Raw genomic sequence first — 26,709 nt, 5'->3', positions numbered from 1 at the left:
CACATCATCCGTATAATTGAAAATTTAATCTCTCGATTAATCTTATGCAGATATACACGTACAAGATGTGCCCATGATTTGAAAGTTTAGGTGTTGCCAGGCCTAGGAGGAACAATAAATCTATCGTTGTTCTCACCAATATATACATATGAACAAGTGCTCGCACAGCAGATGAGCGAGGCAATCTAACGCGAAAGTATAACAACAGAAAACACCGGACTCGAGGCCTAGAGACACTATACATGATCATCAATTCGTAATAACCGGGTGATACCCGGCCTGAGGTTGACCGGGGCTCAATCACGGGGTTGAGGGACGCTCATCATCTGATTTATAATTATCGTCGCCGTCGCTTTCCCAATCTTGCGCCTCCAAAGAGCGACCCTTGATGCCGAAACTCAAGACAAAACCGACAAAAGAAACGGCAGCAAAGACACCAAAAGCCAGCAGTTCTCCCTTTGGTTGGATGCGGGAGGCCAGGGAGAAAAGGCCACCAGATAGAAACGGACCGGCTGCTCGACCAGCGGCGGCAAGAGTTTGGGCAAGACCATTAAGTGCTCCCAGGACTGTGTGATCCGGAGCAGAGTTCGTAATCTGGACCGCAAAGTTAGCGCATTCTCAAAATCTCAGTCAGGATGAGGATGATCTTACCAGTAAAAGTGCACTAGTCAAACCGCCAACCGAAGCGACCGTCTTAACCAAGAGTACGAAGCACAATTCAATGGCCATGAAAGCAGTCTTTTTGGTCAGCCGACCGTCAGAATCGTCTCCTTTGTATCCGACAAAAGGCATGAGCATGAACGACAGCACGAAGCCAAAGAGGCCTGCCCGATATGACCACCTGTTGCCCATCTTATCTCGCAGTCTGCCGAAGACACAGACTTGGAAAAGTATAGTGGCCAGCCCGGCAAAGCCTTGCGAGAGACCAATTTCGCTCGGAGTAAGGCTTCGTCCCGTCGGAGGTGGAGCATTCGAAAAAATAGGGAAAAGCGAGTTGAAAGACACGTTGCTCAGGGCGAAGATGAGATACGTCAGCAAAAGCAAAACAGTGTCCCGATTCCAGATCTCGCTTTTGAGCAGGGACTCATGTGTGACTCCTTGATGACTGGACACTTCCGAGGCGGAGTCGAGTTCGCTATCATGATCTTGCTCAGATGCATGCTGTTGCACGGAATGATATTCATGGGGAGGGTACGCCTGTCTTGCCCGCTTTGCATGACTAGTCCACTCCCACAACCAGACAAACACTGCACGAATTCTGCGTTTGAATGTAGGAATAACTTCCGCATCCTCGAGGCTCTCTTCGAGAAATAGGCTCGTCAAAATGAAATCCACCCCAAGAATTCCCGCACACACGAGGTTCGGCCCAGCATAAGGATATGGGTTGGGTTTGTTCTTCTCCAAAGGATTTCGCGGGAAGACTAGTAAGCCGCCAATAAGAGGTCCGGTAATACCTCCGATACCGTAGAGGACAGGGAGATAAGTGAAAGCTTTCGACTGGTTGCTTCTGTCGGTAATCTCCCCCAGGCATGTTGACACCACTCCCTGGTTGCCATTGACAGCGCCCATCAACGCCTGCACCAGGATGGCCTGCCATAATGTCCTACAGAACCCAAAAGCTACCATGCAAACTGCAGTGAGGATGGTCCCAAGCAATATGACCGGCTTCCGTCCCACGCGATCAGAAAGCCAACCCCAGAAGTAGTTGGTTATGAACTGCGCTATCGCAAACGCCGAGGCGATCGTTCCGACATAGATACCCACCGACTGTGGCTCAACTCCGGGAAACGACGCCGCCATATCAGGCAAATAAGGGCTGATCGAATTGAGCGCCGTCTGCTCACAAAGCGCGATCATCGCCAACACTGCCATCTGCTTCTTCGGCAAGGGAGATCGTGATTCATCCTCGCTTCCGGATCTATGTTGTTGCTGATTCCAGTCGCCGCCTGAGGATTCGGATTGGCCTGAGTTCGGTCTTCCACGCGATTTTGGAGGAGGAGTGTCGAAGGTTTGGTAGTGCTGCGTGTTTGAATGACGCCTATTGAGCGAGTTCTGTTCGGGCTCTCTCATCCTCACAGGGGACGATCCTCGCGCAATTGCGAGAAGTGATGTATTTCTGTAACAATTTGAACGAAGCTTGAATGTAGTAGGCAGGCCGACTGCTAATCCAGTCTCTGTGCTGCTCGATGGTCTCCAGAAGGTTTTCAGTGCGGAGGAAAATCTTGGGTCACGCGGCCGGATTGGGAAGGAATAAGGCCTTCCAAGCAACTGCTCATGTACTTCCAAACGGGCGGATTATCAATCTTGGACAAGACTTTCAATGTACAATAGCAAGGCAACGCACAGAGCAGAAGTGACCAGGTTATGCAATGGCTGATGATTTGAGTGAGCAGTCGCAGTTCAGCTGGATACTGAGATGATGACGTAAGCGATCCGGGGAGACACGCTGAGTCATGCATTTCCCACGCGAAGTACCAACAAACCCAGGCCCAGAATCATTAATGATTCGCGCCATATCTGTGGTTGGGTGTCAATGAAGTCATTCCAGGGCAAGACAAGGTTCAGGAACCAAGGGATGTCATAATCCTCACATGAAGGTCGAGATAGAGGTACACTACAAGAGTAGTCATCAAGACCATCTTTGAAAAACAAAATGATGTCATACCTCAAGGCAAACAAATAAATTCATCGTCCAAAATTTTGTATGGTTCCTCCTGCATAAGAGCCACACTACTTATGCTGCAGTAACGATGACTGGCGTAAGCTTATGGTGCGGGAGGCTCTAAATATCCCGTCTTGTGCATGAGGGAGATTGAACTATGTGGATGTCCTCGAGACCAAGGACCAATGAGAATTTTTGATATTGCACTTTTGTGCTCAAAATCTCCGACAAGGCCTGCTGGCCCAATGGTAAGGCGCTTGACTACGAATCAAGAGATTGCAGGTTCGAATCCTGCGTAGGTCATTCTTTTTTGCCTCTTTTTTTTCCTAGTGTGTTATTCCTCTCTTTTTATTTTTACCGTTGGGAGATCGATGCGCATACAATCGCAGTAAGCTAATTTACAAGAACATTTCAAGCTGGCGTGACTAGAAGCGAGACGATATAAACCTGTATAATATGGCAAAAGCTGTGCGCTCACTTCATCAACAGATTCACAGCCCAAGGCACACTTAGGCCCCTCAAATCACCATAGTGCTGGCCCACGCCCAGAAAAACAATAGGAATTCCTGTTGCATGCACCATGCTGACGAGAGTACCTACCATGTCACCAACGGTATCACATTTACTGATGATGAACCCATCGAGGTTTCTCCCAGCGCCGAAGGCTTGGTTGAAGTTGCGAGCCTGCATCACGCTGTCCGTACCAACCAGGGCTTCACCGACCATAAAGATCTTATCCGGTTTGGCGAACTTCGCAAACTTCTCAAGCGAAGACATAAGGCGTTGGTCGTTATGACGGCGACCGGCAGTATCAATCAAGACAACATCGAATTGATTCGCCGCACCGTACTCCACCGCGTCCTTTGCTACATTCGCTGCATCCTTCCCGTATCCCTTCTCGTAGAGTTCAACTTCTCCAGCATTCTCTCGAGCACTAAGTTCCTTCAAGTTGCGAGCATGGACTCGTAACTGTTCCACTGCTCCAGAGCGGAAGGTGTCGCACGCTGCAATCAGAACACGATAGTTATTCTGGAGAAGGAAGTAACAGATTTTGCCCAGATTTGTCGACTTTCCAACACCATTGACGCCCACAATCGAGATGACATACGGGCGAGGAGTCTGTCCTTTGCTTGTAGGAGATCTAACAGCATCGATCTCACGCAGTAGATCTAGAGATGACGTAGGTGTCAATATTTTGCGCAACGAGGACTCCATTGCGGAGCGCAGCGCTGCATCAACACTTTGAAAGTTGCCTGTCTTCTTTCCAACTAATTCGCGCTGGACGCCTTCACATAGACGGACGGCCGCTTCGCGCGCAACGTTCTTCTTCAGCAAATGGTCTTCCATAGCTTTCAAGGACTTCTCCAAGTCAGCCTCAGTAAGAACCTTGCCGCCGACAATATTACGGAAGAATCCACCAAGTGCGTTGACTCCTGACCCAACAAGGCCCGTGGACGAGGAAGCCTTTGCCTTTTCATGATCGGCATTCTCAAGAATGGAATGGACTTCATCCCCTAGATCTTTCAGGACAAATTGGCCCTTGCCTGTTCGGCGTCCCCAGGATTCTTGCGCGACAGCCTCTACTACTGGAGCCGGTGCGTCCTCGCCATCTGCAGGCGCGGAGTAATCGAGGACCTTGCCATCGTCCTCATCCGCGAAGCCATCAGCATCCCACTTGCGCATCTTTTTTCCGCTTTTTGGTATTTTCCCCTTCCGAATGCTTTCATCTCCAGAAGAAGCAGTAGCGCTGGCGTTGGCCGCTTTGCGTGCGCGGCGAGAGGCGCGGCCGGCAGGCCCTCCCTTGGCGGTCAGCAGATGACCTGAAATGGGCGTTGACGGCCGAGAAAGATCTGGGGTTTGGGGTGGCGAACTCTCGTCCGAGGTCGCCGCGCCCTGCGCAACTGGACGTTGCGCTTTGGAAGTAGTTAGCAACAGAATCACGAGCAGAGAAAAATTATCGACATAAAATACCTTTGAGCAGACCAGGCACGGGCGGCGGAGGCGGCCCACCATTATCTGATAAAACAAGAGGGTCCTTTCTCTCTTTGACCTCTGCTGCGAGAGTTTCTGATGTAGGAGCCCCAGCATTGTCCTCAAGCTCTCGCACCTGCTGGTCGAAGTACTTGTCGAACGGGTACTCAATAATCCTAGCGCGTGCGCTCCTCAGCTCATCCTTATATAAGTCGATGAATATAGTCGAAATATTATCCAAGAGCTTGTCGATCCAACCAAGATGTAGCAGAGATTGATACACAGCCTAGAAGCGGTCAGCGGAGCCATTAAATCAAAGCGCGGCATGAACATACTACAAAGATCAGATTGAAATCCTTGACTTGCTTCCATTTCAGAGTATACTTTTCCTTCTTGTATATAGGTGCTGCACTGCTCGTTGCCTGATTTTGAGCTCGAACCTTCTCCTCAATGAAGACATCGTTGATTAGGCTGTTGACCACATGCGCTCCGACCGGAGCATACGACTTTGACCAAAGCACCACCCCGGAGGTAGTCAAAACTTCGAAGGCTTCTAACATATCGTAAGCACTTTTTGTGTATACTATTCAGGGTGAGCAGCGTGGGTTCTGGGGAACGGACAGGTGAGTGAGTGTAGTGGCCACCATCTAGTCGTAGTGGGGAACCGTGGGCGGAAAAGGTGAGAGCTCTCCGGCGATCAGAGGGAGTCCAGCCACGTATAAACACACTTCAACATCACTCACACTCGGAACTGTCCGATTTCCAGCAACCCCCCTCTTCAGCTGCTAGAAGACAAGAAGACGAGACAGAATATTCCCGAGTCTTTCGTTCATCACTCGCTTCTCACTTATACAGAAAATTCAGCATGTATCGCCAGTCTTTCGCACCGCCGCCGGCGCAGTCACCTCCACTCCACCATCCTGTGCCTCAGCATGTGTCTACCGTTCCCATGATGCGCTCGCCTCCTCCCCCAACATCCCAGCAACCCCAGTCGTCTGGGTATGGTAATCCTTATCAGCCCTCTCCTGCGCAGGGCGGCAGCGGAACATATGCGCCTGGTTTTAGTGGGTTCATTAATGATCCCACAGCACAGATGGGATTCCAGGTTGGGAAGACAGCGATGGCTGCTGGCCAGGAGTATATGGAACAAAACGTGAGTTCACTGATAAAGGAGCCTACAACCCCCCAAACCTACGAGCTTCTGCTGAATTTCGATAGTTCAATCGCTATGTCTCCATTCCAGCTCTCAAACATTACTTCAACGTCTCGAATTCTTACGTCCTAAATAAGCTCGTACTCGTGCTCTTCCCCTGGCGACACAAGCCTTGGTCTCGTCAGCAAGCACGTTTAACAACATCGTCGGCGGGTCCTAATGGCCAGATTGCCCAGCAACAATACTCATCCATGTTCCTCCCCCCTCGTGACGATCTGAACTCTCCAGATATGTACATCCCTGTGATGGCGCTCGTCACCTATATTCTGCTTTCAGCGGTGCTGGCGGGATTCCGAGGTCAATTCCATCCGGAGCTACTTGGCTCGATAACTACGACGGCTATTGCGGTCATAGTTTTTGAAATACTATGTCTCAAGTTGGCCATGTACATTCTCAGCATCAACAATGAATCTCAGCTGTTGGACCTCGTGGCATACTCTGGCTACAAGTTCGTTGGCATCATCGCAACTCTGGTTATGTCCGAGATCTTGACTCCAGGAAGAGGAACTGGCGGTTGGGTTGGCTGGGTTGTGTTCGTTTACACATTCCTCGCCAATGCGTTCTTCTTGGTAAGTGAAAAACATTGTGGCTCCAACCTGCCAGTCCGTTGACGAGTTTCCAGCTCCGCTCGTTGAAGTACGTTCTACTCCCAGACTCGACCAGTGATGCGTCCATGCGCGCCGGTTCGATGCATACAGTTGCCCGTTCGCAGCGCAATCGTCGAACTCAGTTCCTGTTCATCTACTCTTATGTCATCCAATTCATCTTCATGTGGGTGCTGAGTCGCGAGGGCCCAGCTACTGCTGCCTCAGCGGCTGCAAAGGGTGCCGGGTCGCTGTCATGATTCCATTTAATCACAGCGAAGTTGCACATAATAATGAAATAGACGGGCTTCATAAAAAGCAAGCAGTCCTCGACCCTAGGTGTTCGCTTGCCGGTGTTCATTGCGACCTGTATGTACTAGTGAGGTTCAATACCATAATGAGTTCCACACGCTTCTTACTACCAGGGCATTTGCAGCCTCTACGAAATTCTCAGAAACCATTAGATAGAGAACATCTATGTCAGAAATATCAAAGAGTGTACAAAGTAACGAGTCTAGAACTGGTTATTGAGGACGAATTGAAAGATTCATATTATTGTACTCCAATGACTATACAAGAATCCGTAGCTGTTCACCATAACCTGTGAATGTCTCATGTTAGACAGATGCGAAGAAGCGAAAATGTACAAGCAAAGGTTGAAAGGTCACAAGTCCTCAGAGATCTTGGTGATAATGCAACATATCATGGCCAGAGGCATCATATACTATCTAGGCAGTGCAAAGGTGTAATCATCGGACGGTGACTGGGGAAGGGAAGAATAGTCGAACGTACCAGAAATGTCTGCTCATTGATGAGATTGACAAGTAGACGAGAACCTAAAATGTCTTCGAAATGTCAGCTCGCTGAAAGCAGGAATCGTGACGATAATGAAAGAGGAGCAATCAACAAATATCAGAATATGTAAGAAATGAATATCATGCGGCAGCGCTGCTTAGAGAACCCCGGCGAGGGTTCACAGACACTGCGTCAATCGCAAATTACCGCATCATGTGAAGGGTGATATTGAGAAGACGGAGATAGAAAACATACCAGTAAGATATGAAATATTGCATGTATGAACCTGTGTAGATCAAGTCAGTTGCGGATAGCATAACCAGAACCTCATTTTGTCCTGTATGAATGAGCCAAATGCCAACTCAAACGCTTCGCAGATGCAAGGAAGAGGTACGCAAAATATTTTGGGAGAAGCTTAAATGTAGTTTTCCCGGAACGGAGAAATGAGTGAAGCCGGTTCAGAGGCGCCAAGGCCCAGCGAAAAGCAGCCCTAGGCCGCACGCAACCCCGTTCGGCGAGTTGTTACTGGCTGTTAAGCGAGACTCTTGTGCGCGAAGGCCGCAACACCCGAAATTCGCGATCCAGTAGCCCAGAGCGACTTGTGTGCGTTTCGGACGACTTTGACAACCTCGACTCTTCGACAACAAATTCCCATCACCGCCCTCCCGGAGTCTGTCGACCGTGAGTTTGAAATCTGCGCCCTCTGTCGCATTTCTGGACTGTCACTGAACAACCCGTTTTTGTCGTTTTCTAGGAAGCCTTCGCCATGGCCGATATCGATGTCAAGATTGCTCAATGGAAGCTTGTTGAGGTTGGCCGTGTTCTGCTGATCCGCAGCGGTCCTTTCACCGGCAAGCTTGCTGCCATTGTCGAGATCATCGACCACAAGCGTGTACGTTTTCAACGGAGGAATTCTGAGCGCAGAACGGAAAGATTATGGTCGGATGTGATATTGACAAAAGTCGCGATGATAGGTCCTGGTTGACGGTCCTTCCACCGAGGAGAACAAGATCGTTCCCCGTCACGCCCTTCCTCTCGCTCACGCCACTCTCACACCCTTCGTCATTCCCAAACTCCCCCGCGCTGCCGGCACTGGCCCCGTGAAGAAGCTCTGGGAGAAGAACGAGATCGATGGAAAGTGGGCTAAGAGCACCATTTCTCAGAAGACTGAGCGTGCTGAGCGGAGGAAGAATCTGACCGACTTCGAGCGCTTCAAGGTCCTCAGACTCAGAAAGCAGGTACGTACATTTGCGAACCTACGTGTGAATTGTGATGGGACATTGGAGTACATTTTCGGCCACTCTGCGCTCGCTTATCGCGAGAGGAAAGAGGAGCAATTACTTGCGAGATAATCTGCGATCGCTTGCTGACATCTGGTGATTTAACAGGCTCGTTACGAGGTCCAGAAGGCTCACGCCAAGGTCAGGGCTGCTGCTCCTAAGTCATAGATGTTTTCATGAGGCTCGGTGCATAGTATGAAGGGGTACCTTGGGACGGTTTTACATGGCTGAGGGTTTTATTCTATTTCAGCAAAAAATAAGCTGTATCCACTACAATGACAGCCAAAAAATGATTCAAAACCTTGATATCCTGACACGGGTTATCCTACTATGTCATCAGATTGGCGCACCCGATTAGTACATGGCTCTGGTTTTTAGCCGTCTTCTCAGACATTAATTGGGAATTAAACAATTTAGTCTCAATTTCCTCATGGAAAATGTAAGAATATATCTTCATATATACTATTTGAGTTGAATTGGTTCATTGTGACTTTGTATAGCTTGTAAAGGTGGTGCTTGTGTGAGTCCGGGGTGAGGGTCTCAAATCACCTCGCTAACGATTTTCGGCAGGATGGCATTCACACAGCTTTGCGACCTTCCACTTACAACAAGACACAAAAACCCCCAATCATCCCCAACAGCCCTCTATCTGTGAACCAGGTATGTTTATATTGATTTTACAGGTTCCAAGTTCATCACTGGCCCCAATTTCGAATTTCCTGCACTTTTGGTGGAGATTTCAGTGTTTCGTGGGGCATTTGAACGACCAGACGGTGCTCCAGTTCGAATCGCTAACTGTCAATTCAAAAGCCCTTCTAGGCTCGTTTAGACCGCAAAAATGGCTGATCCCCGTATTGAAGAGCTCCCTGACGAGGAGGTTCCCAAGGCCAACGTTGAGGACGCTGGCAGCGACTCTGAGTCCGAGGCTGGTGAGGAGTCCAGCATCCCCGCTGGCGCCGCCGTCACCATCCACTCCCGTAACGAGAAGAAGGCCAGAAAGGCCATTGGCAAGCTCGGCCTGAAGCACGTTCCCGGCATCACTCGTGTCACCCTCCGCAGACCCAAGAACGTAAGGACACGGCCCATTTGCGCTACAATCAACTGTCCATATATCTCGAGTTCCTGCACGGCAGAGCCCAAATGTGAAAGAGCAGCAGCTAATCCGTCCTCTGCAGATTCTCTTCGTCATCAACCAGCCCGATGTCTACCGCTCTCCCTCCAGCAACACCTGGATGTATGTGTCTTACGGATTCTTTCGATGAGCGTCATATCATTTAGCTTACACATTTCAACAGCATCTTCGGTGAGGCCAAGATCGAGGACCTGAACTCCCAGGCTCAGGCCTCCGCTGCTCAGCAGCTGGCTGCCGCTGAGGCCGCCGCTGGCGAGCACGCCGGTCACGACCACGACCACGACCACGGCAAAGGCAAGGCCCCCGAGACCGAGGCCAAGAAGGAGGAGGAAGAGGATGATGGCGAGGAGGTCGATGAGACTGGCCTCGAGGCCAAGGACATTGAGCTCGTCATGGCTCAGGCTAATGTGTCGCGCAAGAAGGCCGTCAAGGCCCTGCGCGAGAACGACAACGATATCGTCAACTCGATCATGGCGCTCAGCATATAACCCCCGCCAAGTTGAATCCACGCCGTCAGTGGCTGACGTCTTAGCCCTGCTGGCAGGATGAACTCTGGGTGCGACGTCAGGTTGATATCCCTTTTGACGCATGTTCTGTCTCGCCCTTAGTGTAAATCAGTTAGTTCAAAAAAGCAGAATTGACCGGATTTAAATCACTCTTTTCTACGGCCATTGTTGCCCTGGAATGTTTGTATCTCAATCCTTACAACCACGGAGATATTACATCTTAAAATCCCAATAAATAATGATGCGTATCAATCTAACCGCTCAGCCTGCCTGATGGCTTGCGGCTGTTGGTGGATGGGCGTTTCGGAACACGGGAACAAAATAGTCACGTGACTTTATCCCCATCCAAACCTTGCCGACGTGACTTTATCCCCATCCAAACCTTGCCGAAACAACCCTCATCTCGGAATGTCCAGCTTTGCACGTTGAAGTCCCCCTCTTTTCCCAATCCTCCACCATTCCACCTATAAAAATGGCTGCTGTATGTTACTTACGCTTTTTCAACACGGATATATGGAATTGGCAGGATTCGGATCGCTAACCCTCGTTTTTACAGCGTAGCGCCGCTCTCAAGATCGACTGGGTCAAGGTGACCAGCTCTCTCGGCCTCCGCGGCCAGACCGCTGCCTCTCTCCAGGCCTTCAAGAAGCGCAACGATGATGCGCGCCGCAAGGTTCAGGTCCTGTCCGAGCAGCCCCAGACCGTCAACTTCGACCACTACCGCAGCATCCTGAAGAACCAGGCTATCGTCAACGAGATCGAGGGTTACATCAAGAACTTCAAGCCCGCTACCTACGATGTCAGCCGTCAGTTGAAGGCTATCGATGCCTTCGAGGCTCAGGCCGTCAAGAGCGCTGAGGAGACCAAGGGCAAGGTCGAGTCCGAGCTCCGCAACCTGGAGAAGACTCTGGAGAACATCGAAACCGCTCGTCCCTTCGATGAGCTCACTGTGGTATGTTTAGATTACAAGACGGAAGGCTATTGGTTTGCAAGAATATGAATTGACTTTTTATTAGGATGAGGTCGCTGCTGCTCAGCCTGAGATTGATGAGAAGACTTCTGCCCTTGTCTCCAGGGGCAGATGGATGCCGGCCGGATACAAGGTGGGTTACAATTCCTGGACATTTTCTTTTATTCGAGTCGATTTACTGATGATAATTCGTTTGAATAGGAGCGCTTCGGTGACTTGTCTGTTGTTTAGATTGCCAGCATTTGCATCTCATTTCCCGCATCTTTTATCCTACAGCCAATGGAACTACACGACGGAACCTTCTTGTCAAGCCTGTTAACGAATGGCTACCATTCCCGGATACCTGGCAGTGTATTTCTTTTGGTCGACGGATCTGTATAGAATCAATGTTGAAAGTAGAAGACGATTTCCCTGCATTTATGCATCCAGCCATTTTCGCCTTTGGTTCGTAGCCGTGACTCGTCCTTTTCGATGCTTAATACTCCCGTCTTCATTGATTCACGATTTCTCGCATATATATGTGAAACTACTGTAGATCGCGTTCCCCCTTCCAAGGCCACGGCGAGCATTGTACTGGAGACTCGCTTGCTCCTGAACTGGTTACACGTAAAACGATTATCCACGGTCAAAGACTGCAAGCATTGAGAGAGAAAAACAAAAACCAACAGAAGCAGGCCCATCAAATACGAGATTTCGTGATTGGCCCATTAGCAAAAGTTTTGGATATATCGATTTGTGCCAAATGCTGGACCCTCAGCGAACTGGGGTTGTTCCGCCTTCAGCCCCTGTTCGTGTAGATTGAATTTATGCTACTACCAGGCTCTTAGCGACTCGCTTTGCATGCCTTTCTTGACATTGCAGCTTTGCTTTGACTGAGTCATAGTCAGTAGCATTGATGCTGTCCATTCATTTATTCCAGACAGAGAGAATTGGTCCGACGGGTATTGTTGGTTATTTCTCTCGATCGATATCTGAGGGTAGCATTGACCTGGCGGTCGAGTGCGCAACCCTCGTCCTGAAGTAATAGTTTTTGAGACATACTTGACAAAATAAAGATGATTTGAGAGGTCGGTTACTCCTGTTGCTGCGCAGTCTTACCTGGCCTCTCATTGCAGAGCCCGGCTGATTCGAGACAATACCTAGGGACTCACCCATATCATGACATGACCATCAAGATATTGTGTCCGCTTTTGATTCACCACGACCATTCATACCATGTCATATCATACCATACAACCGCATGAGGTTCGTCAAGAACACGACTCCGAGCAGATGAATCAGGAATCGCCTCCAGTGCAGGCTCAATCTAGGCTGGAATGCCTCCCAGTGGAGCTTCTCCAGAAGATCTTTCTGCACAGTCTCGAGTTCAATCTTCCGAGAGCTTCGACTTCCCTCGCTAGGGCTCTATCAAATCCGACCCTCTACACCTGGCTCATTCGCCTGGCCTTCAGTAGTTCCAGTGAGAGCTCCAAGAATGGCTTTTTTACCCCGGACTTCCTCCCTCCGCCACTAGACTTCTTCGCGCTATCTACAGAAGAACGAAGCGATCTCCAAAGCGCAATTCTCGAGTGTCGCTGGTGCACGCTAGAGCTCATGCGCAAATGCCAGAGAGAATACGTCGAACGCGCCGTCCATCTCAAGTGCCGAGACCTAGTGTTCGCCCCTGAAGACCGCGACACCATAGCCAAGATCGGTGAACACTTCCACGACCTCAGACGCTACGACCAGGGCCACCAAGGCCGCCTAGGAAAAGGCGATTTGGTTTTCAGGGCTCAAGATCCAGAAACCAATGCGGAGTATAGAGTCGCAGTGTGGTTCAACTTTGGGGCCTTCCAGATACGCAAGCCGCATCCGATTCATACCGAGCTCGATCTCTTCCGACTACCTTGTTGTGCGGGCGAAACTCCATCGCGTATGCCAGACAAGTTGCTGTGTCGTCCATGGACAGAGACGAAGATCGAGTTTCTTAAACTACTATGTACGGAGGTATACATCGATGACGACGAGGAATTTGAGCGTTCTGGGCGCCTGCTTCGCCAGGTGATCCGGAGCCGCGATTACGGTACTTTCAAGGTACTTGTGGAACTCTTCATTCGGATTCGGATATATAGGTATCCCCTCCGCTGGCCTATACAACGGTCTCATTTCAAGGCAGCTTTGAAGTATGCCGACTCTTCAAACGATCCGTTCCTCAACTTTCTGGTCCGGGAACGTTGGGATGATTTACCTTCGTCTGATATAAAGCTCAAGTATGAACTGATGGCGAAAGTAGGGATAAGTTCTCCAGTATGAGGTATAGACTTTACAATTCGATACTTTTGAGACACATGAGATCATGGATTAACCGTTATCATTTAGAAATACATAAGATTCTAAAGACGAGCAACACTGCTGGGGTATGAAGAAAGCAGACGAGAAGACCGCGAATGTGGACAAATAACGAGACGAAACTGGAAAGACAAGTCCATGAACACAACGCGCATCATATCCATCATAACTCATCAAGTCCGGCGGGTGCAGTGATTAGACCCTTGATCGTCGATGTCTCGAAGACCTCATCCTTCCCCGGTTTCCGCAGTAGCCACAAGTGAGGCATGAAATGACGACATCGCAGAGGGAGACGACACCATTGATGATGGCCTTAAGGACTGCGCCGATGGTATTGACGATGCCCATGAGGCAGGCGCCGATGGAACGGAAGACGTCCTGGATCTACGGAGTGGTCAGTGAAGATGTGCAAAGGCCTGAGAGGGTAGAACATACGCAAGACACGACGGCACCCATATTGATCAAATGCTCTTGTTTAGTGTAGGAGCTTTGTTTTGATGTGGATCACGGTTTGTGGTTTAGAGGAGGAAGCGTTGTCTGTGTTTGCCAAAGTACTGGAAGATGCAGGAGTATGGACAGAGGTATCAGAGAATGGACGCATTGTTCAAGGTTGAAGGGGCGGGATATTTAGACTATATATGGCAGGTACGATGTCACAATAGCGCCAAAGTCTCAGAATGATGTATGAGGTTGGGATATTCCAGGAATGTGACAAGTGAATATCGTGAAAGGGGCAGGGAAATAGAAGCCTCTAGAGAAAAGATGCTACGAAGGACGTAATTCCATGGCATGGTAGCCTCCACAGAGCCAGGACCAAACACTCCTCGATGCCGTCATATCGACGACGGTCCATCCTGGTTTCTTGGTACGATTCGCCTGCATTGGGCAAATTGAGCGTGGATCGAGGGATTCCCTGTCAGGTGGTCCTGGAACAAAATGTGTTTGGATCCAGGAAGAGCTTAACCGTGCTTCGACCATTCATGAGGCTTGACTCTACGATCATGTTTGTTCTTGATGGAGATTCAGGCTGCGCAAGTGGCGTTGAGAAACTTGACATACTACATACAGCATGGTATGACATCATCACTTGCTCTGCGACACTATCCCTCACGCAGCCTAGCACTAGGGCTAAACAAGCTATGTCAGCTGACCTTTAGAAACCCTTTTGTCCTCTTTATGGTAAGGCTTTTCAGACCGCTCCCTCATTGGCTACGGCCGTTTGTGATGTTATGCCATAAACTGTCCTGATAACCAAGTGTCAAAGATATCGTCATTGCACCCTGCCACGCCCAGCCCTACTGGGCTAACCTGTGCTTCAAACCGGGTCGTGTACATTCCTCGAGAATCTACAGGGTCGCTTGTCATGGCGCAAAGACAACCTTAACTCTCGTCGGACGATCTCGACTTACTCCCCTCCGCCGGGCATGCTGACCCCAATCAGGGTCCGCGGCCGTAGAAAGAAAGTCCCTGCACAGGACCCTAACCATGATCAAGGGGCGAAGGCAATACCAAGCGGCCCCAAGGGTGGCCGGCCCTTAATGACCCGTGAGGCTCGGCTCGACTCGTCTCAGTCCAAGAGCAACAAGAGAGCTCGCCTGTGGGCCGCCAGGCCATCGAAGCGTCGCAAGACATTGTCCATACTGGAGACTCTTCCGGTAGAGTTGCTCGAGAAGATCTTCTTGTACTCGTTGAATGTCAATCTACCCTGTGCGTCGCCTTTGCTGGCGGCGGCGGCGTCGAGTGAGCGCATCTATCGCGTGTTGATACTGCTCGCTTTCTGGAATGATTCCGCCTCAGACGCTGAGGATCCTGACTCTGCTATTTCGAGGATACTGAGACTTTTGGACTATGTTCCTCTGCAGGATGACGACCGCGAAAGTCTTCAAACATCCATCTTGCGCTGCCGGTGGTGCACGATGCCCCGGTTGCTCAGGCAATTGTCAGACATGACAAACCTGACTATCCAGAGACATTGGGTCAATGCTGGTATTCAAATGACTGAAGATCAACAAGAATCCTTAGATCGGTTCCTCGCACAAGAAGACGACACCTCTACGTACGAAGGTACTGACACAGACGGCAATCACTACACTCTATCCATCACTCCCTTCGTGTCAGTAAGTATCGCTTGCCAGGAAACCGACGAGCAGCAAACCCACAAAATCCTCAGCATGAAACGCTTCCCCGAGAAGCTCCTTCTTGGCGCCAGCGGAGAAGGCTTTAACGACGAACACGCAATGTACCTCGAAATCATCCGACTCGCCTGCGGGCTCAACCGCTCCAACCACCTGGAGACAGACGTCTCTGTCTCTCGCGAGTCCCTGCATCAAGGCGTCCACATCGCCCTCGTGGAGAACAACACAAGAGCACTCGCAACCCTGCTCAAAATAGACGAGTACGTCTTCCGCAGCAACGCAACCGTCGCCGGCGGCCTGCCCTACAGCATCCCACCCGAACATTTCCGCACGGCCGTTCGAGTCGCGCGGAATGACCCAGCTCTTTTCCAAACGTTGCTTCGAGCGAGCGCGGAATCCGTCCCGGCGGATGATCCCGAGATTACGGAATGGGCGATGAATCTCGGCGGTTCATTTGGTCATTGGTTGCTGGATTTGATGCTGAGGCTCCCTCAGCAGATAGAGACTGCGAACGCGAATCCGGCTGAGGGGGCGGTGTTTTATCTGGGTAGAGCCAATGGGCAGATTGAGCTGGCGAGACGGTATTTGCGGGATGTCTTGAACGTGGACGAGCTGCCGAGTTGGATGGAGGAGACATCCGTTGACCTGTTCAGTCAATGGAGGGCCATCAAGACTGCGACGGCGTAAAAAAGAGCCAGCATTGTGTCAACTAGAGGGAGGGTAGATCTTAATTTCATTATATTAATTGCAAGATCTATACCCTCATTGGTGGGCTATTGACAGGTATTTCACCTTAATACAGTAGATAATCCCTTTACATATTCTTCAAGAGCCGCAGGATCCCACTTACCCTGCCGGCCAGCGTCAACTGATACCCCGTCTCAACCACGCCCTTGCACAGCTCCCAAGCTCCAGTCCCATTCTGCTTATCATCATCGCCCTTCTGAATCGGATAGTCCACCCTGGGGGGTATCCTCGTAGCCATCAACTTGGGGACGCGATCCACACAAATTGCCTTGATATTACTAACGGCACGGAGACCCTCTTCTGCGGCGAACCGACCGTATCCGGAACCCTTGACACCGCCAAACGGCAGCTGCACAGCGTAGTAACTGGCAAAATCATTGACGGACACCATGCCCGCTTTGATCTGAGAGACACACGCAGCGACATCTTTCTGGTTATACCCGAAAACGCTAGCTCCAAGGGCGTACATTGTTGAGTTTGCGATGCTGATAGCGTGGGGCACTGATTCCGCACGCATGAGGACAAAGACCGGGGCGAAGAGTTCCGTCTGGGCAATTCGCATGGAGGGCGTCACGTCGGCGAGGAGAGTGGGCGTGAAGTAATGGCCGTGGGGGTATCTAGGGTGATTGTATCGTTTGCCGCCGCAGATTAACCGTGCGCCTTGTCTGACAGCGTCTTCGATGAGAGATTCCAGTCGATCAAAGGATGCCGGGGAGATCATCGCGCCCATGTCCGGGGTGTTCGGTTTCTGCTGGGAACCATTTGGTTTAGAGTCGAGCAGAACGGAGCCAAGACGGAGGGCTTCAATGCGAGGGGCGACGGTGTCTAGGAGCTTGTCGTATACGCCTGGGAGGGCGATGACGCGCTCGACACCGATGCAGTTTTGCCCGGCGGATTGGAAAACACCGCGCATGAGCACCGAGGCAATGGAGGATACTTCGCTCACGGTCCGGGGGTCGTCCAAGATGACGGCGGGATCCTTCCCGCCCAGCTCCACGGTGACTGGTGTCAATGCCTTGGCTGCGGACTCGCACACTTTGTGGGCGACGGGCCGGGAACCGATGAAGGTCAGCTGAGAGATATCCGGGTGAGATGTCAGGGCGCCTGCAACATCGGGAAGGCACACAACGCTTTGTACTAGGTCTCGCGGATGGCCGCAGCTCGAAAGGGCGCCTCGGATGATTTCAAGGAAGAACGTGGTGCACCACGCAGTCTGCTCGGATGGCTTCACCACGATACCATTTCCAGCGAAGATGGCGCTGATGACCGGGGAGATGAAGTTGTGGAACGGATAGTTCCAGGAGACGCAGGCGGAGACAACTCCCAGAGGCTCGTACGTGACCACGTTCTTCTTGTACATCATCAGGAAATTTGTCGGTCGGGACTCAGCCGTCAGGGCCTTTTCGCCGTGGTCAATGGTCCATTTCAGCTTCTCCGCGGTGACGAGGATCTCCCCGAACGAGGCGTCGACTTTTGTTTTCCCCGAATCCAGGCAACATGCAGCGACGATCTCATCCTGGTGGTCGAGAACATATCTGCGGATTTCGAATCGATCGTTAGCTTCCAGTTCCTCGCTCGAACCTGTATTCAGGGCTGGCGAACGCACTTGAGCAATGTCCGAAGAACCTTCCTCCTATCAGCAAAGCTAGTCTTGGCCCATTCGACTTGCGCCGTTTTGGCAGCTTGTATCGCTCGATTGACATCGTCCGCGGTGTTCGGCTTGATTCCGGTGCCCAGTACTCGTCCGTCCGCAGGACTGTAACTCATAATCAACTTGTCACTCCATTGCTGTGTAAGTCACAAGACATTAGCATCGCGCCTTGTCTCGTCGATCAATCGTCAATGCGCAGGGGATATAAACCTACACCTCGAACCTGACCTTCAAGCACCTTCTTCTCCTCACCTTGCACATCCTCCCATTTCTTGCCGGTCCAGTTGGCGCGAACCTCAGCCGGTAGTGGAACGTTGAAAGACACAGAGGCCTCCTTGCTGCTCAAAATGAAAGCGTAGCCCAGGTAGATAGCGATGACAGAGATCGCTGCGACGCCAAGCAGCTGTGCATGGCTCGCCAGGGTGTCAATGAGGGGAGCCAAAGCAGGCGGAACGAGCGAAGCCAGAGAGTCCATCTTGGCAATCAATTGCACCTCAATTGATTCCTAGAACCTCTCCTGAAGGAATGTGTCGCTCGTGCCTGGAGGGAACTTTTGTTGGAGCAAGGCCAGAAGTGGTCCCATCTTTTTATCAACATCTCCGTACGTTTACCTGATCGAAGCACGGACCACCTGAGGATAAGGAGCAAACAAGCAGGAGGTGTCACAATTACTGTAGTCAACAGGCTTCAATTGAATAGGAAATAGATAGTTCAGTCGCAGATCTAGCTAGTTGAATACAGGGTATGAAGCAATATTCATCTCATGTCTCCTGACTGTTTATGAGTCGTCCCACATACCCCGGAAATCAGTAGTCGGTAAATATATAGATATAGAGCAACAAATGTATTCTAATAGAAACGACAGCCTCATTCATCACTTTCGTCAGTTTCAGTATGCGTCTTTCGTCCCCTTTTCTTGCTAACCACAGACACCTTCGCGTTTCCCTCTTTTCTCTTTCCAGTTCGAGTTACAAGGTGGTCGATCACACACCCATCCTCCCAGCCAGCGGAGGACTGCCCGGTGATCGCTCGGCATCTGGGACAAGTCTTTCCATGGCGAATCAAAAGTTGATGGAGAGAGTATTTCAGATGATCCGGAATGCGAACCTCAAGATGACTGAAGGCAGTGACCTCGGTAGCTTTACCTGGAGGCACCCAGCCCAGCCACTTGCAGATACGGAAAATATGAGTATCGACAGCAAAGCATGGACGTTGCAAGCAAAAAAGAATGACACAGGCGGCAGTCTTGGGACCGATTCCTGGGTACTTTACCAGCTCTGTCATGGCATCTTCCGTGCTGAGAGTATGGAGGTGGTTCAGAGAGAGGAAATTCTGATCAGCGCACGCTATCTCGTACGCCTTCTCCCCCTCAGTCTTTGCTGTGAGGTCAGAGGGCCCGTCCGGCTCTCCTTTCACCAGGATGTTCCTGCGCTCTTGGTTCTCCTGGTAAACCATGTCCAGTATTGCCTTGATCTTTTTGCTCTTGACATCTGCCAGACCACCCCTCTTGATCGCCTCGAAGACATCTTTCAGCGGTGCTTGACGGACAGCGTCCCAGTTGACACTTCCCTTGCCGATACCTTCCTCAAGAATACCGAACCTCTGTACCAGACCACTGAAAGCCAAAGCGGAATTTCTCCCTGTCGTGGCACCGCTGAGCAGCGTGCGAATGAGCGCGTCTAGTACCGAAGGAACCTCGCCACACCCAGTAACCGTGAGAGACGGCTCCGGGATCTTAGTAGGAGGGATGACTTCTCCATGAACACTGGAGAGGAGCGTATTTACTTCTTCACACTCTTCAGGCGTAGGCCGAGCCCATTCAGGAAATGGGGTAGCTCCGGGAGTAAGACCATACGGATTTTTCTTCTTGCTAATTCTGATTTGTTGTGGTAGTCCCTCTGTAGTTTTGTCGACGGTTTTTTGAAGATCGTTTGCAAGCTTGTCTAGATCTTCTTCTTTGATGCCGGGTTCCTGCTTGTTGAGTTTAGGATCTGCATTGATACTCTCCAGTGGTTGAAAAAGTGGCTGAGAGACCGAGCCCAGATTGTGTGGAAGGTCGTCATTCACATTGAGGCTTGGCAAAGGGCCTTTTGTCTTTCTCCTTTTTGAGGCCTCTGATAGTTTTTCTGGTTGCTCTGTGGGCAGGTTTCTCTTCCGACCAACTGTAGACTTTCTAGGCTTCGGCGAGACGACTGCAGCGTTCGTGTCGGCTAGCTGCGGCTTGACATGCTGTGTCTTTGCCGCAAGCAAAGCTGCCTCTCGGGCTGCTGCGGAACGTGTGACGCGGCCGGCCATGCTAAGAGTTCACAGCTGAATCAGGAAGGACAAAATTGGAAGACGGAATCCATAAACAAGGATGGAGACAGCGATCTTTATCGGGTGGTGATAGATGGACAATGGTACATTATACAGAGAACAGTTCGGTGAGCAGTATCCTTAGGCGATTCGTTAACTGAAAGACCACACTTGCAAAGATAATGGCTCTAATATTCTGTCATCGTGATTTTTGCTTCCCAGAGACACAATGTGCAACAAAGATGTGGGAGAGAATGCGTGCCAAGATTGATGATAGTCTCATTAGATTGTTTGATTCAATATTCGTCATATCACATGATCTGATCTATGATCGCCGATCTAGTTCTATCTATATACATACACCATAAGCCTCGTGACATGTGTGTCAAAAGATTTTCATCGTAGATCCATAACTGCAAGAGCTGAAAGGGAATACCATCCCCTTGTCCAGTCCGAGCTATGCAATGAAAAGCATCAAACAGAGAGCCGCCCTTGATCTTGCTTTTCTCTATTGCATACAAACTCCAAGACGCCAAAACACAAATGCACCGTTGGTATAGCAATCCATCAGAAGAGGGATCTATGATTATGCGTGATCGGCAATGTTATGGATGCTAATATCCATACGATCCTTGACCTTGGGAGGTTCCTCTTCATGGGTCATGGGTTTATTGCACCGATTGAAGCCGACCTCAGGCACTTCGGACTCTCCAGGGTAATTGGCCGGAATGATCTTGCCGTGTTGATCGAGCTTAACTCCGTTAGCAGCAATCTGGTAGTCCTCTTCATTGGCGAAACCATGAGTGACGGCCTCCTTGGCACGGTCGACAGCCTTGATCTTGCGTCCTTCGCCTCGAATCTTCTCGAGATGGTCGAAGTAGCCGTCATCGATGGGAGTAACGTAGTTGCCGCAGAAGACTCCAACTTCGAAATTGACAGGTTCGCTCAATCCGTTTTCCTTAGTGATCGCGGCACAGGCACCAATCAAGTCGTCCAGTGTCTGGAAGATGACGCTGTCAGCGCCAATATGTCTTGCGATACTGTCAGCGTCGCGGCCATGTGCAACGAGCTCGCTAGGCGATGCCAAGTCGATACCGTACACGTGAGCATGTCTGTTAAATGTATGAGTAATTTGTCATCGCCATAGATAAGAATCTGAGTCGTGACTTACGTGATCTCAGGCGCGCAACTAGCAAAGTAGACCTTCTTCGCCCCAGCTTCTCTCGCCATGGTGACGATTTCTCTGCTGGTGGTACCTCGGACGATACTGTCGTCTACCAAAAGGACATTTCGGTCCTTGAACTCGGCTTGCATGGCGTTCAGCTTACGACGGACACCCTTTTGCCGAGTCTTCTGTTCCGGCATGATGAAGGTACGGAAGACATATCTGTTCTTGACGAAGCCCTGGCAGTAAGGCTTGTCCAGATAACGAGCAACAGCTGCAGCCGACGTGGTTGACGTTTCAGGGATGGGGATAACGACGTCGATGTCCTTGACAATCTCAGGTCCGAGAACATCGAGGATCCTCGCTGCAAGGCGATCACCCATGCGCTGACGACTCCGGTAGACGCTGATCCCGTCGATGACGGAGTCGGGACGTGCGAAGTAGACATACTCGAAAATATCGGGAGCATATGCCTTCTTCGGCGCCACCTGACGGAAGACCGGCTCTCCACCCTTCTCGATGATGACGGCTTCACCAGGCTGGATATCACGGAAGTTGCTGAATCCAAGCTGATGCAGGGCAACTGACTCGGACGCCATCATGTAATCCGTGCCGGGGCCGTCCAGGGAGGGTCTGGAACCAAGAACCAGAGGACGGATCCCGTATGAGTCACGGAAACCGAGGATACCGAACCCTGCCATGGTTGTCAATTGATGTCCAGGAAATCACTGTGGGAGTTATGAATATGCTCACCTGCCAGCATCGCCGTGCAAGCCCAGCCGCCCTGGCATCTCTCGTACATCCTGCTAAGGCTTGCAAAGAGATCTTCCTTGTTCACACGCGCCTTCTTGGTCTCGCTGAGCTCATCGGCAAAGATGTTCAGCATCAGCTCACTATCACTATCGGTGTTGATGTGACGGTGGGCCTCGAGATCCAAGTATCTTTTCAACTCGGGAGCATTGATGAGGTTTCCGTTATGGGCCAGGCAAATACCATAGGGGCTGTTCACATAAAAGGGTTGAGCCTCCGCATTCGCGCTGCTTCCAGCAGTCGGGTATCTCAGATGTCCAATGCCCATAGAGCCTGGAAGGTCCGCCACTCTCGCACCATCATTGAAAACCTTGGCTGCCATACCGTTGGCCTTCAACTGGTAGAAACGACCACCTGCCGCGCACGTTGCAATACCCGCAGCATCTTGTCCTCGATCTAGTAATTTGCAAATTGAACATTAGTCTAGATCCTTGAAAGGCATTGACTATCGTCCGAATACTCACGTTGTAGAAGGTAGAGCGCTTCGTGAAGATCGACGGCAGCGGACGACTTGGGGTTCGCCAATATTAAACCAATGATACCACACATCTTGCTGACGAAAGGGTATTCTAGAAGTATTCATGATATCAGCATTGAGCCTGGAAGATTAGACTGAACGGCAAGACAAATCAAGATTAGGCAATTTAAAGTCAGATCGGATACTCTCCGCAAGGATGCTTAGGAAGTCTAACATCTATAAAAAAAACCGAAATTCATCATAAAAGGAAGGAATGTAATGCATCGAAATTAGGAAAACGGCACGAGTGATACTCACATCTAGAGGCAAAATTCTGGCACGCGTGCACAGAGACCGGGAGGTTCGAGAAAAAGGACCGGAAAAGTCGGCGAAGACAGGGGGGGTGGTTTTTGGAGAACGACTCTCTTATTGAGACATAACAATAGCCACTGGAAATGTGACTAGAGTCAAGATGGTGGTCAAAGCAAAGCCCACGAAGGGAATATTGAACAATCAGATATCATGGTGAAGGAAGAGTTAGGAGAGAGGGGGAAAACTGGGACGAGACGAAGCCCTCATATTCTTTTAATTCCTCTCTGCTGTGGTTCTGGTTCCTTCCCCCACCGCTCAGTGGGAGACAGAATTTTTGCGGGTGCCGCTAAACCAAGGACAAATGAAAGGATACGCTCGGCACCGGTTCGGAGCCTCAGGCACCGAGACTGGCGATGACATAAGCTGTCAATTTGCCGTTCGCAAACAGGACAAACATACTTCATTTGTCGTCAGTATCAACACACTTTGAATGAGTGATATCTCCTTGTATGATGGATACAATCTACTTAATAAGACGTAGCTAAGTCAAGTTACTGGTGATCTGTATATGAAGTATGATTAGCTATCTCTCAGCTCACTCTCTGAGTAGGTTTCAGTGTGAACAGACTGAAGAGCCACAGGACTGCCCAGGAATAAGCCTTTGATGGGACTTACAATGGTGCTCATTGATTCACTGCTTGATGCTTTGGTGCCTCTTTGTTGAACATCTCCATGGCTGAATTGCTCCACTTCTTTGCAAAAGTTTCTGCTTGTGTTACTCTCCTTCATAATATTCTGATCATCATGGTCTCATCGTATCTTCCAGTTCTCAGTTCTTACGCTCCTTATATTCCCTTCCTCTCCCAAGTTTCTCTTTCCCAGCATTTCCTAGTTGACTACATTTCTACGAAACCTTTGGCAGACCAAAATAGCTCAAAGGCCTTCCCATCATCGTCCAGTTCTACCTGCTTTAGTGGACATGAACCGCCCTACAGATGATTCGCTCCCTTCCCAGGAGCTTCCACAGCCTTCAGAGCCCATATACGTCGATGACAGTGATGATTCGGGCATCCGTGACACCGACAGCGACACTGACAGCAGTGTGACTGTTGATAATGACCCAGATCGGTCGTTTTTCCTTGATGACGAACAATCTCACCCTGGAGGGAGGCGACGAACCCCAACGCCTTTCCCCATAGGACCCCAAACTCACCAAGAAATCATAGACCTCACCTCGGGCCCTGAGCTATTGGTCACAGAGGGCGATTATCTCACCGATGAATGCTTTGAGCGTCTTCTGCGAGACTGGGGCCGACCTGGACCCGCGGCGGCACCTCTGCCGATTCAAGAGGCCGCGGAATCGGAAAAGCGCCCAATTGACCATGCTTGCGTAGACGGCATAGTTTACAAAGCGGGGCATTCCCTGGAACTTCACAATGGCCTTTATCTCAGAGTCACAACTGTTCTTCAAGATAGTGCTGGAGAGATCTTCTTTCAAGGCCGTCATCTGATCCGAACGAGGAATCACAAGGGAACTTATATACCCAAATGGTCCAATGAACTGGTCTGGATCGTTAATGAGTCAACACATGTCCCACTGAGCTTCGTCAAGCGCTTCGTCAATATTCGTTTCACAAGCTGCTGCCATGTTGAGCAAGACCTTCAGAAACAAAATCGGCCAAATGATCTGTTCTGTCGATTAAAGGAGAATCTTGATTCGTCTCAGGCAGCAGTAGAGTACTTGTCATTCCAAGAATGTGACGAAGGCTTTGCGATTGATTCGAAGTCATTACGACAGTCATGGCGAGGTGAAACTCGTCCGTTTGGTAGTGCGGATGCTAATTCCCAACCACAATCTCCAGTCATAGTGCTGGATGCAGACCATGTCATTGATCTTACCGAAATTGAGAAAGAAGACGCCAGAGTGCAGAAAAAACATCGCAAGTATACATTTGGTGATGGCTTCTGCGGTGCAGGGGGTGTCTCTTGTGGTGCTTCGAAGGCTGGTCTACACATCAAGTGGGCGTTTGATAAGTCCGAGCATGCGATTACCACGTATCGTCTGAACTTTGCACCTGCGGTGTGTGAAGTATGTGATGTCTTCTTTTTCTTGACAAATGATCCAGAAATTTTGAAAGTGGATGTCAGCCATGGTTCTCCTCCGTGTCAGACGTTTTCTCCAGCCCATACAATCAGCAGTGTGAATGACGATGCTAATTCAGCGTGCATCTTCTCCTGTGCGGACATGATTAAGAAATCGAAGCCCAGAGTGCACACAATGGAGGAGACGAGCGGACTTTTTGATCGCCACAAGGAAACCTTTCACAGAGTCATTCAAGATTTTATAGAGATCGGCTACTCTGTTCGTTGGAGAATCCTGAATTGCATGGACTACGGGGTGCCGCAATCACGAAGAAGGCTCATCATTATTGCCTCCGGGTAAGCACCCTGCGCTCGTATTGTTCTCCTGTCTGTCCTCTCCTGGCTTTCCAATGTGTAGAAGCTGATATCTTTTCTAGACCAGGTGAATTGTTGCCACCGTTTCCGAAGCCCACACACGGGCTGCCCGGATCGGGCCTTTTCGATTACACCACGATCAACCAGATGATAGCGAACATCCCTCCAGATGCCCCGGATCACGATATCGAAGGTGCCAGGAGCCGAGGACTGCGGAATGGAACGAGGGTCCCCTTCGACGCGAACCAGCAGGCCAAAACCGTGACCTGCGGCGGCGGGGAGAACAACTACCATCCGTCCGGCACACGGGGCTTTACAAACCGCGAATTCGCCTGTCTGCAGACGTTTCCGTTAGACTATCGCTTTGCACGAGAAGTTCGGAAGCAAATCGGAAATGCCGTCCCTCCTGCGCTGTCCAAAGCGATTTACCGAGAGATCATCAAGTCGTTGCAGCGTACAGACGAGCAAGAATTCAGAGCTGGGGATCCCTGACGAGGGCAAAGTCGTTGGTTTCTTCGATTCATATTCATTCTGTGGTAGATGATAAATCTTGGTCCTTGTTCAGTTCATACAAAGCGACTGTTTGAAACCCTGTCAAAAGAGGGAGGTTTCCTCCACCATACTGGTCACTGTGTAGTCAATTGATCGCCAGTCGGTTGATCCACATGCTCTGTCCATTATATGGAGTTCAGCTATAGCCTCGGAAATGGAAAAGATGCCGTCCGACCGCGGGGAGCTCCAAGGGATGATTATGACCATCACCACCGACAGAGAATGATGACGCTCGATTCTCAGTCAAACAGCGAGTCAGAACATCGCACTGTTGAACAGCTCTTGAGTGATAGTGGAAAAATCAAGCTGGTGTCAAAATATGGAATCCGTAGTGTTTTCCAATGAAGCCGAGCAGCACCATAATCATGACAGTTGGGTGCTGTTCAGTATGCAATGTAGAATCACCACAGATCTGGAGTTTTCGAATGGGAGTTTTCGAATGAATCAGGAATCAATGCGATTTTCCGACACCGGAGGAAAGTCTGGACAGTTTGACCATTAGTACTCCGAAGATGAAGGCTCAACTTCTGGCCATTTTACCGTGTGCATTCGGATAGCCGGGAGTAACCGCAGGACAACGAACAGAACTGGCCTCGGTCCAGCAAGAAGTTCGAACTCCGCTCAACAATTATCCCTCGCCGTCCCTTTTCTCCTTCTTTTCTCCCCTTCTTTCCTTTCCTCCTCCTC

At 50.3% G+C, this 26,709-nt stretch overlaps 12 protein-coding genes and 1 non-coding gene across 13 annotated transcripts; 8 read left to right on the top strand and 5 right to left on the bottom strand.

The window, feature by feature from the left end:
* Positions 1-300: 300 nt before the first annotated feature.
* Positions 301-2,070, bottom strand: Aspvir_002032 (MFS transporter; the record flags this gene model as incomplete). Its single annotated transcript, XM_043273634.1, has 2 exons — positions 301-594; positions 652-2,070. The coding sequence occupies 2 exons, from the start codon at positions 2,068-2,070 to the stop codon at positions 301-303; spliced, it is 1,713 nt and encodes a 570-aa protein (XP_043129569.1).
* Positions 2,071-2,893: 823 nt separating this feature from the next.
* On the top strand, positions 2,894-2,965 carry Aspvir_002031. The gene has a single exon. It is a non-coding gene; the product is annotated as a tRNA-Arg (tRNA).
* A 171-nt stretch (positions 2,966-3,136) lies between these two features.
* Positions 3,137-5,193, bottom strand: Aspvir_002030 (signal recognition particle receptor subunit alpha; the record flags this gene model as incomplete). The annotated part of the gene is made up of 3 exons (XM_043273633.1): positions 3,137-4,575; positions 4,634-4,919; positions 4,969-5,193. The coding sequence occupies 3 exons, from the start codon at positions 5,191-5,193 to the stop codon at positions 3,137-3,139; spliced, it is 1,950 nt and encodes a 649-aa protein (XP_043129568.1).
* A 305-nt stretch (positions 5,194-5,498) lies between these two features.
* Aspvir_002029 (protein transporter YIF1) lies at positions 5,499-6,690 on the top strand (the record flags this gene model as incomplete). Its single annotated transcript, XM_043273632.1, has 3 exons — positions 5,499-5,786; positions 5,852-6,415; positions 6,469-6,690. The coding sequence occupies 3 exons, from the start codon at positions 5,499-5,501 to the stop codon at positions 6,688-6,690; spliced, it is 1,074 nt and encodes a 357-aa protein (XP_043129567.1).
* A 1,301-nt stretch (positions 6,691-7,991) lies between these two features.
* Aspvir_002028 (60S ribosomal protein eL14) lies at positions 7,992-8,673 on the top strand (the record flags this gene model as incomplete). The annotated part of the gene is made up of 3 exons (XM_043273631.1): positions 7,992-8,117; positions 8,200-8,463; positions 8,614-8,673. 3 exons carry the CDS (start codon positions 7,992-7,994, stop codon positions 8,671-8,673), a joined length of 450 nt encoding a protein of 149 aa, XP_043129566.1.
* Positions 8,674-9,343: 670 nt separating this feature from the next.
* Positions 9,344-10,125, top strand: Aspvir_002027 (nascent polypeptide-associated complex subunit alpha; the record flags this gene model as incomplete). Its single annotated transcript, XM_043273630.1, has 3 exons — positions 9,344-9,574; positions 9,681-9,739; positions 9,801-10,125. The coding sequence occupies 3 exons, from the start codon at positions 9,344-9,346 to the stop codon at positions 10,123-10,125; spliced, it is 615 nt and encodes a 204-aa protein (XP_043129565.1).
* A 490-nt stretch (positions 10,126-10,615) lies between these two features.
* On the top strand, positions 10,616-11,344 carry Aspvir_002026 (F1F0 ATP synthase subunit d; the record flags this gene model as incomplete). Its single annotated transcript, XM_043273629.1, has 4 exons — positions 10,616-10,624; positions 10,700-11,095; positions 11,160-11,246; positions 11,315-11,344. 4 exons carry the CDS (start codon positions 10,616-10,618, stop codon positions 11,342-11,344), a joined length of 522 nt encoding a protein of 173 aa, XP_043129564.1.
* Positions 11,345-12,328: 984 nt separating this feature from the next.
* Aspvir_002025 (uncharacterized protein) lies at positions 12,329-13,405 on the top strand (the record flags this gene model as incomplete). The annotated part of the gene is made up of 1 exon (XM_043273628.1): positions 12,329-13,405. The coding sequence occupies one exon, from the start codon at positions 12,329-12,331 to the stop codon at positions 13,403-13,405; it is 1,077 nt and encodes a 358-aa protein (XP_043129563.1).
* Positions 13,406-14,865: 1,460 nt separating this feature from the next.
* Aspvir_002024 (uncharacterized protein) lies at positions 14,866-16,263 on the top strand (the record flags this gene model as incomplete). Its single annotated transcript, XM_043273627.1, has 1 exon — positions 14,866-16,263. The coding sequence occupies one exon, from the start codon at positions 14,866-14,868 to the stop codon at positions 16,261-16,263; it is 1,398 nt and encodes a 465-aa protein (XP_043129562.1).
* Positions 16,264-16,390: 127 nt separating this feature from the next.
* Aspvir_002023 (aldehyde dehydrogenase family protein) lies at positions 16,391-18,449 on the bottom strand (the record flags this gene model as incomplete). The annotated part of the gene is made up of 3 exons (XM_043273626.1): positions 16,391-17,858; positions 17,930-18,111; positions 18,189-18,449. The coding sequence occupies 3 exons, from the start codon at positions 18,447-18,449 to the stop codon at positions 16,391-16,393; spliced, it is 1,911 nt and encodes a 636-aa protein (XP_043129561.1).
* Positions 18,450-18,841: 392 nt separating this feature from the next.
* Aspvir_002022 (endonuclease III domain-containing protein) lies at positions 18,842-20,269 on the bottom strand (the record flags this gene model as incomplete). Its single annotated transcript, XM_043273625.1, has 1 exon — positions 18,842-20,269. The coding sequence occupies one exon, from the start codon at positions 20,267-20,269 to the stop codon at positions 18,842-18,844; it is 1,428 nt and encodes a 475-aa protein (XP_043129560.1).
* A 586-nt stretch (positions 20,270-20,855) lies between these two features.
* Aspvir_002021 (amidophosphoribosyltransferase) lies at positions 20,856-22,793 on the bottom strand (the record flags this gene model as incomplete). The annotated part of the gene is made up of 4 exons (XM_043273624.1): positions 20,856-21,381; positions 21,441-22,128; positions 22,188-22,640; positions 22,709-22,793. 4 exons carry the CDS (start codon positions 22,791-22,793, stop codon positions 20,856-20,858), a joined length of 1,752 nt encoding a protein of 583 aa, XP_043129559.1.
* Positions 22,794-23,992: 1,199 nt separating this feature from the next.
* Positions 23,993-25,962, top strand: Aspvir_002020 (DNA cytosine methyltransferase; the record flags this gene model as incomplete). The annotated part of the gene is made up of 2 exons (XM_043273623.1): positions 23,993-25,452; positions 25,533-25,962. The coding sequence occupies 2 exons, from the start codon at positions 23,993-23,995 to the stop codon at positions 25,960-25,962; spliced, it is 1,890 nt and encodes a 629-aa protein (XP_043129558.1).
* Positions 25,963-26,709: the final 747 nt, after the last annotated feature.

This window comes from Aspergillus viridinutans, assembly GCF_018404265.1.
Source record: "Aspergillus viridinutans IFM 47045 DNA, scaffold_10, whole genome shotgun sequence".
NCBI classification, from domain to species: domain Eukaryota; kingdom Fungi; phylum Ascomycota; class Eurotiomycetes; order Eurotiales; family Aspergillaceae; genus Aspergillus; species Aspergillus viridinutans.
This window is presented reverse-complemented; position numbering and strand designations above follow the sequence as displayed.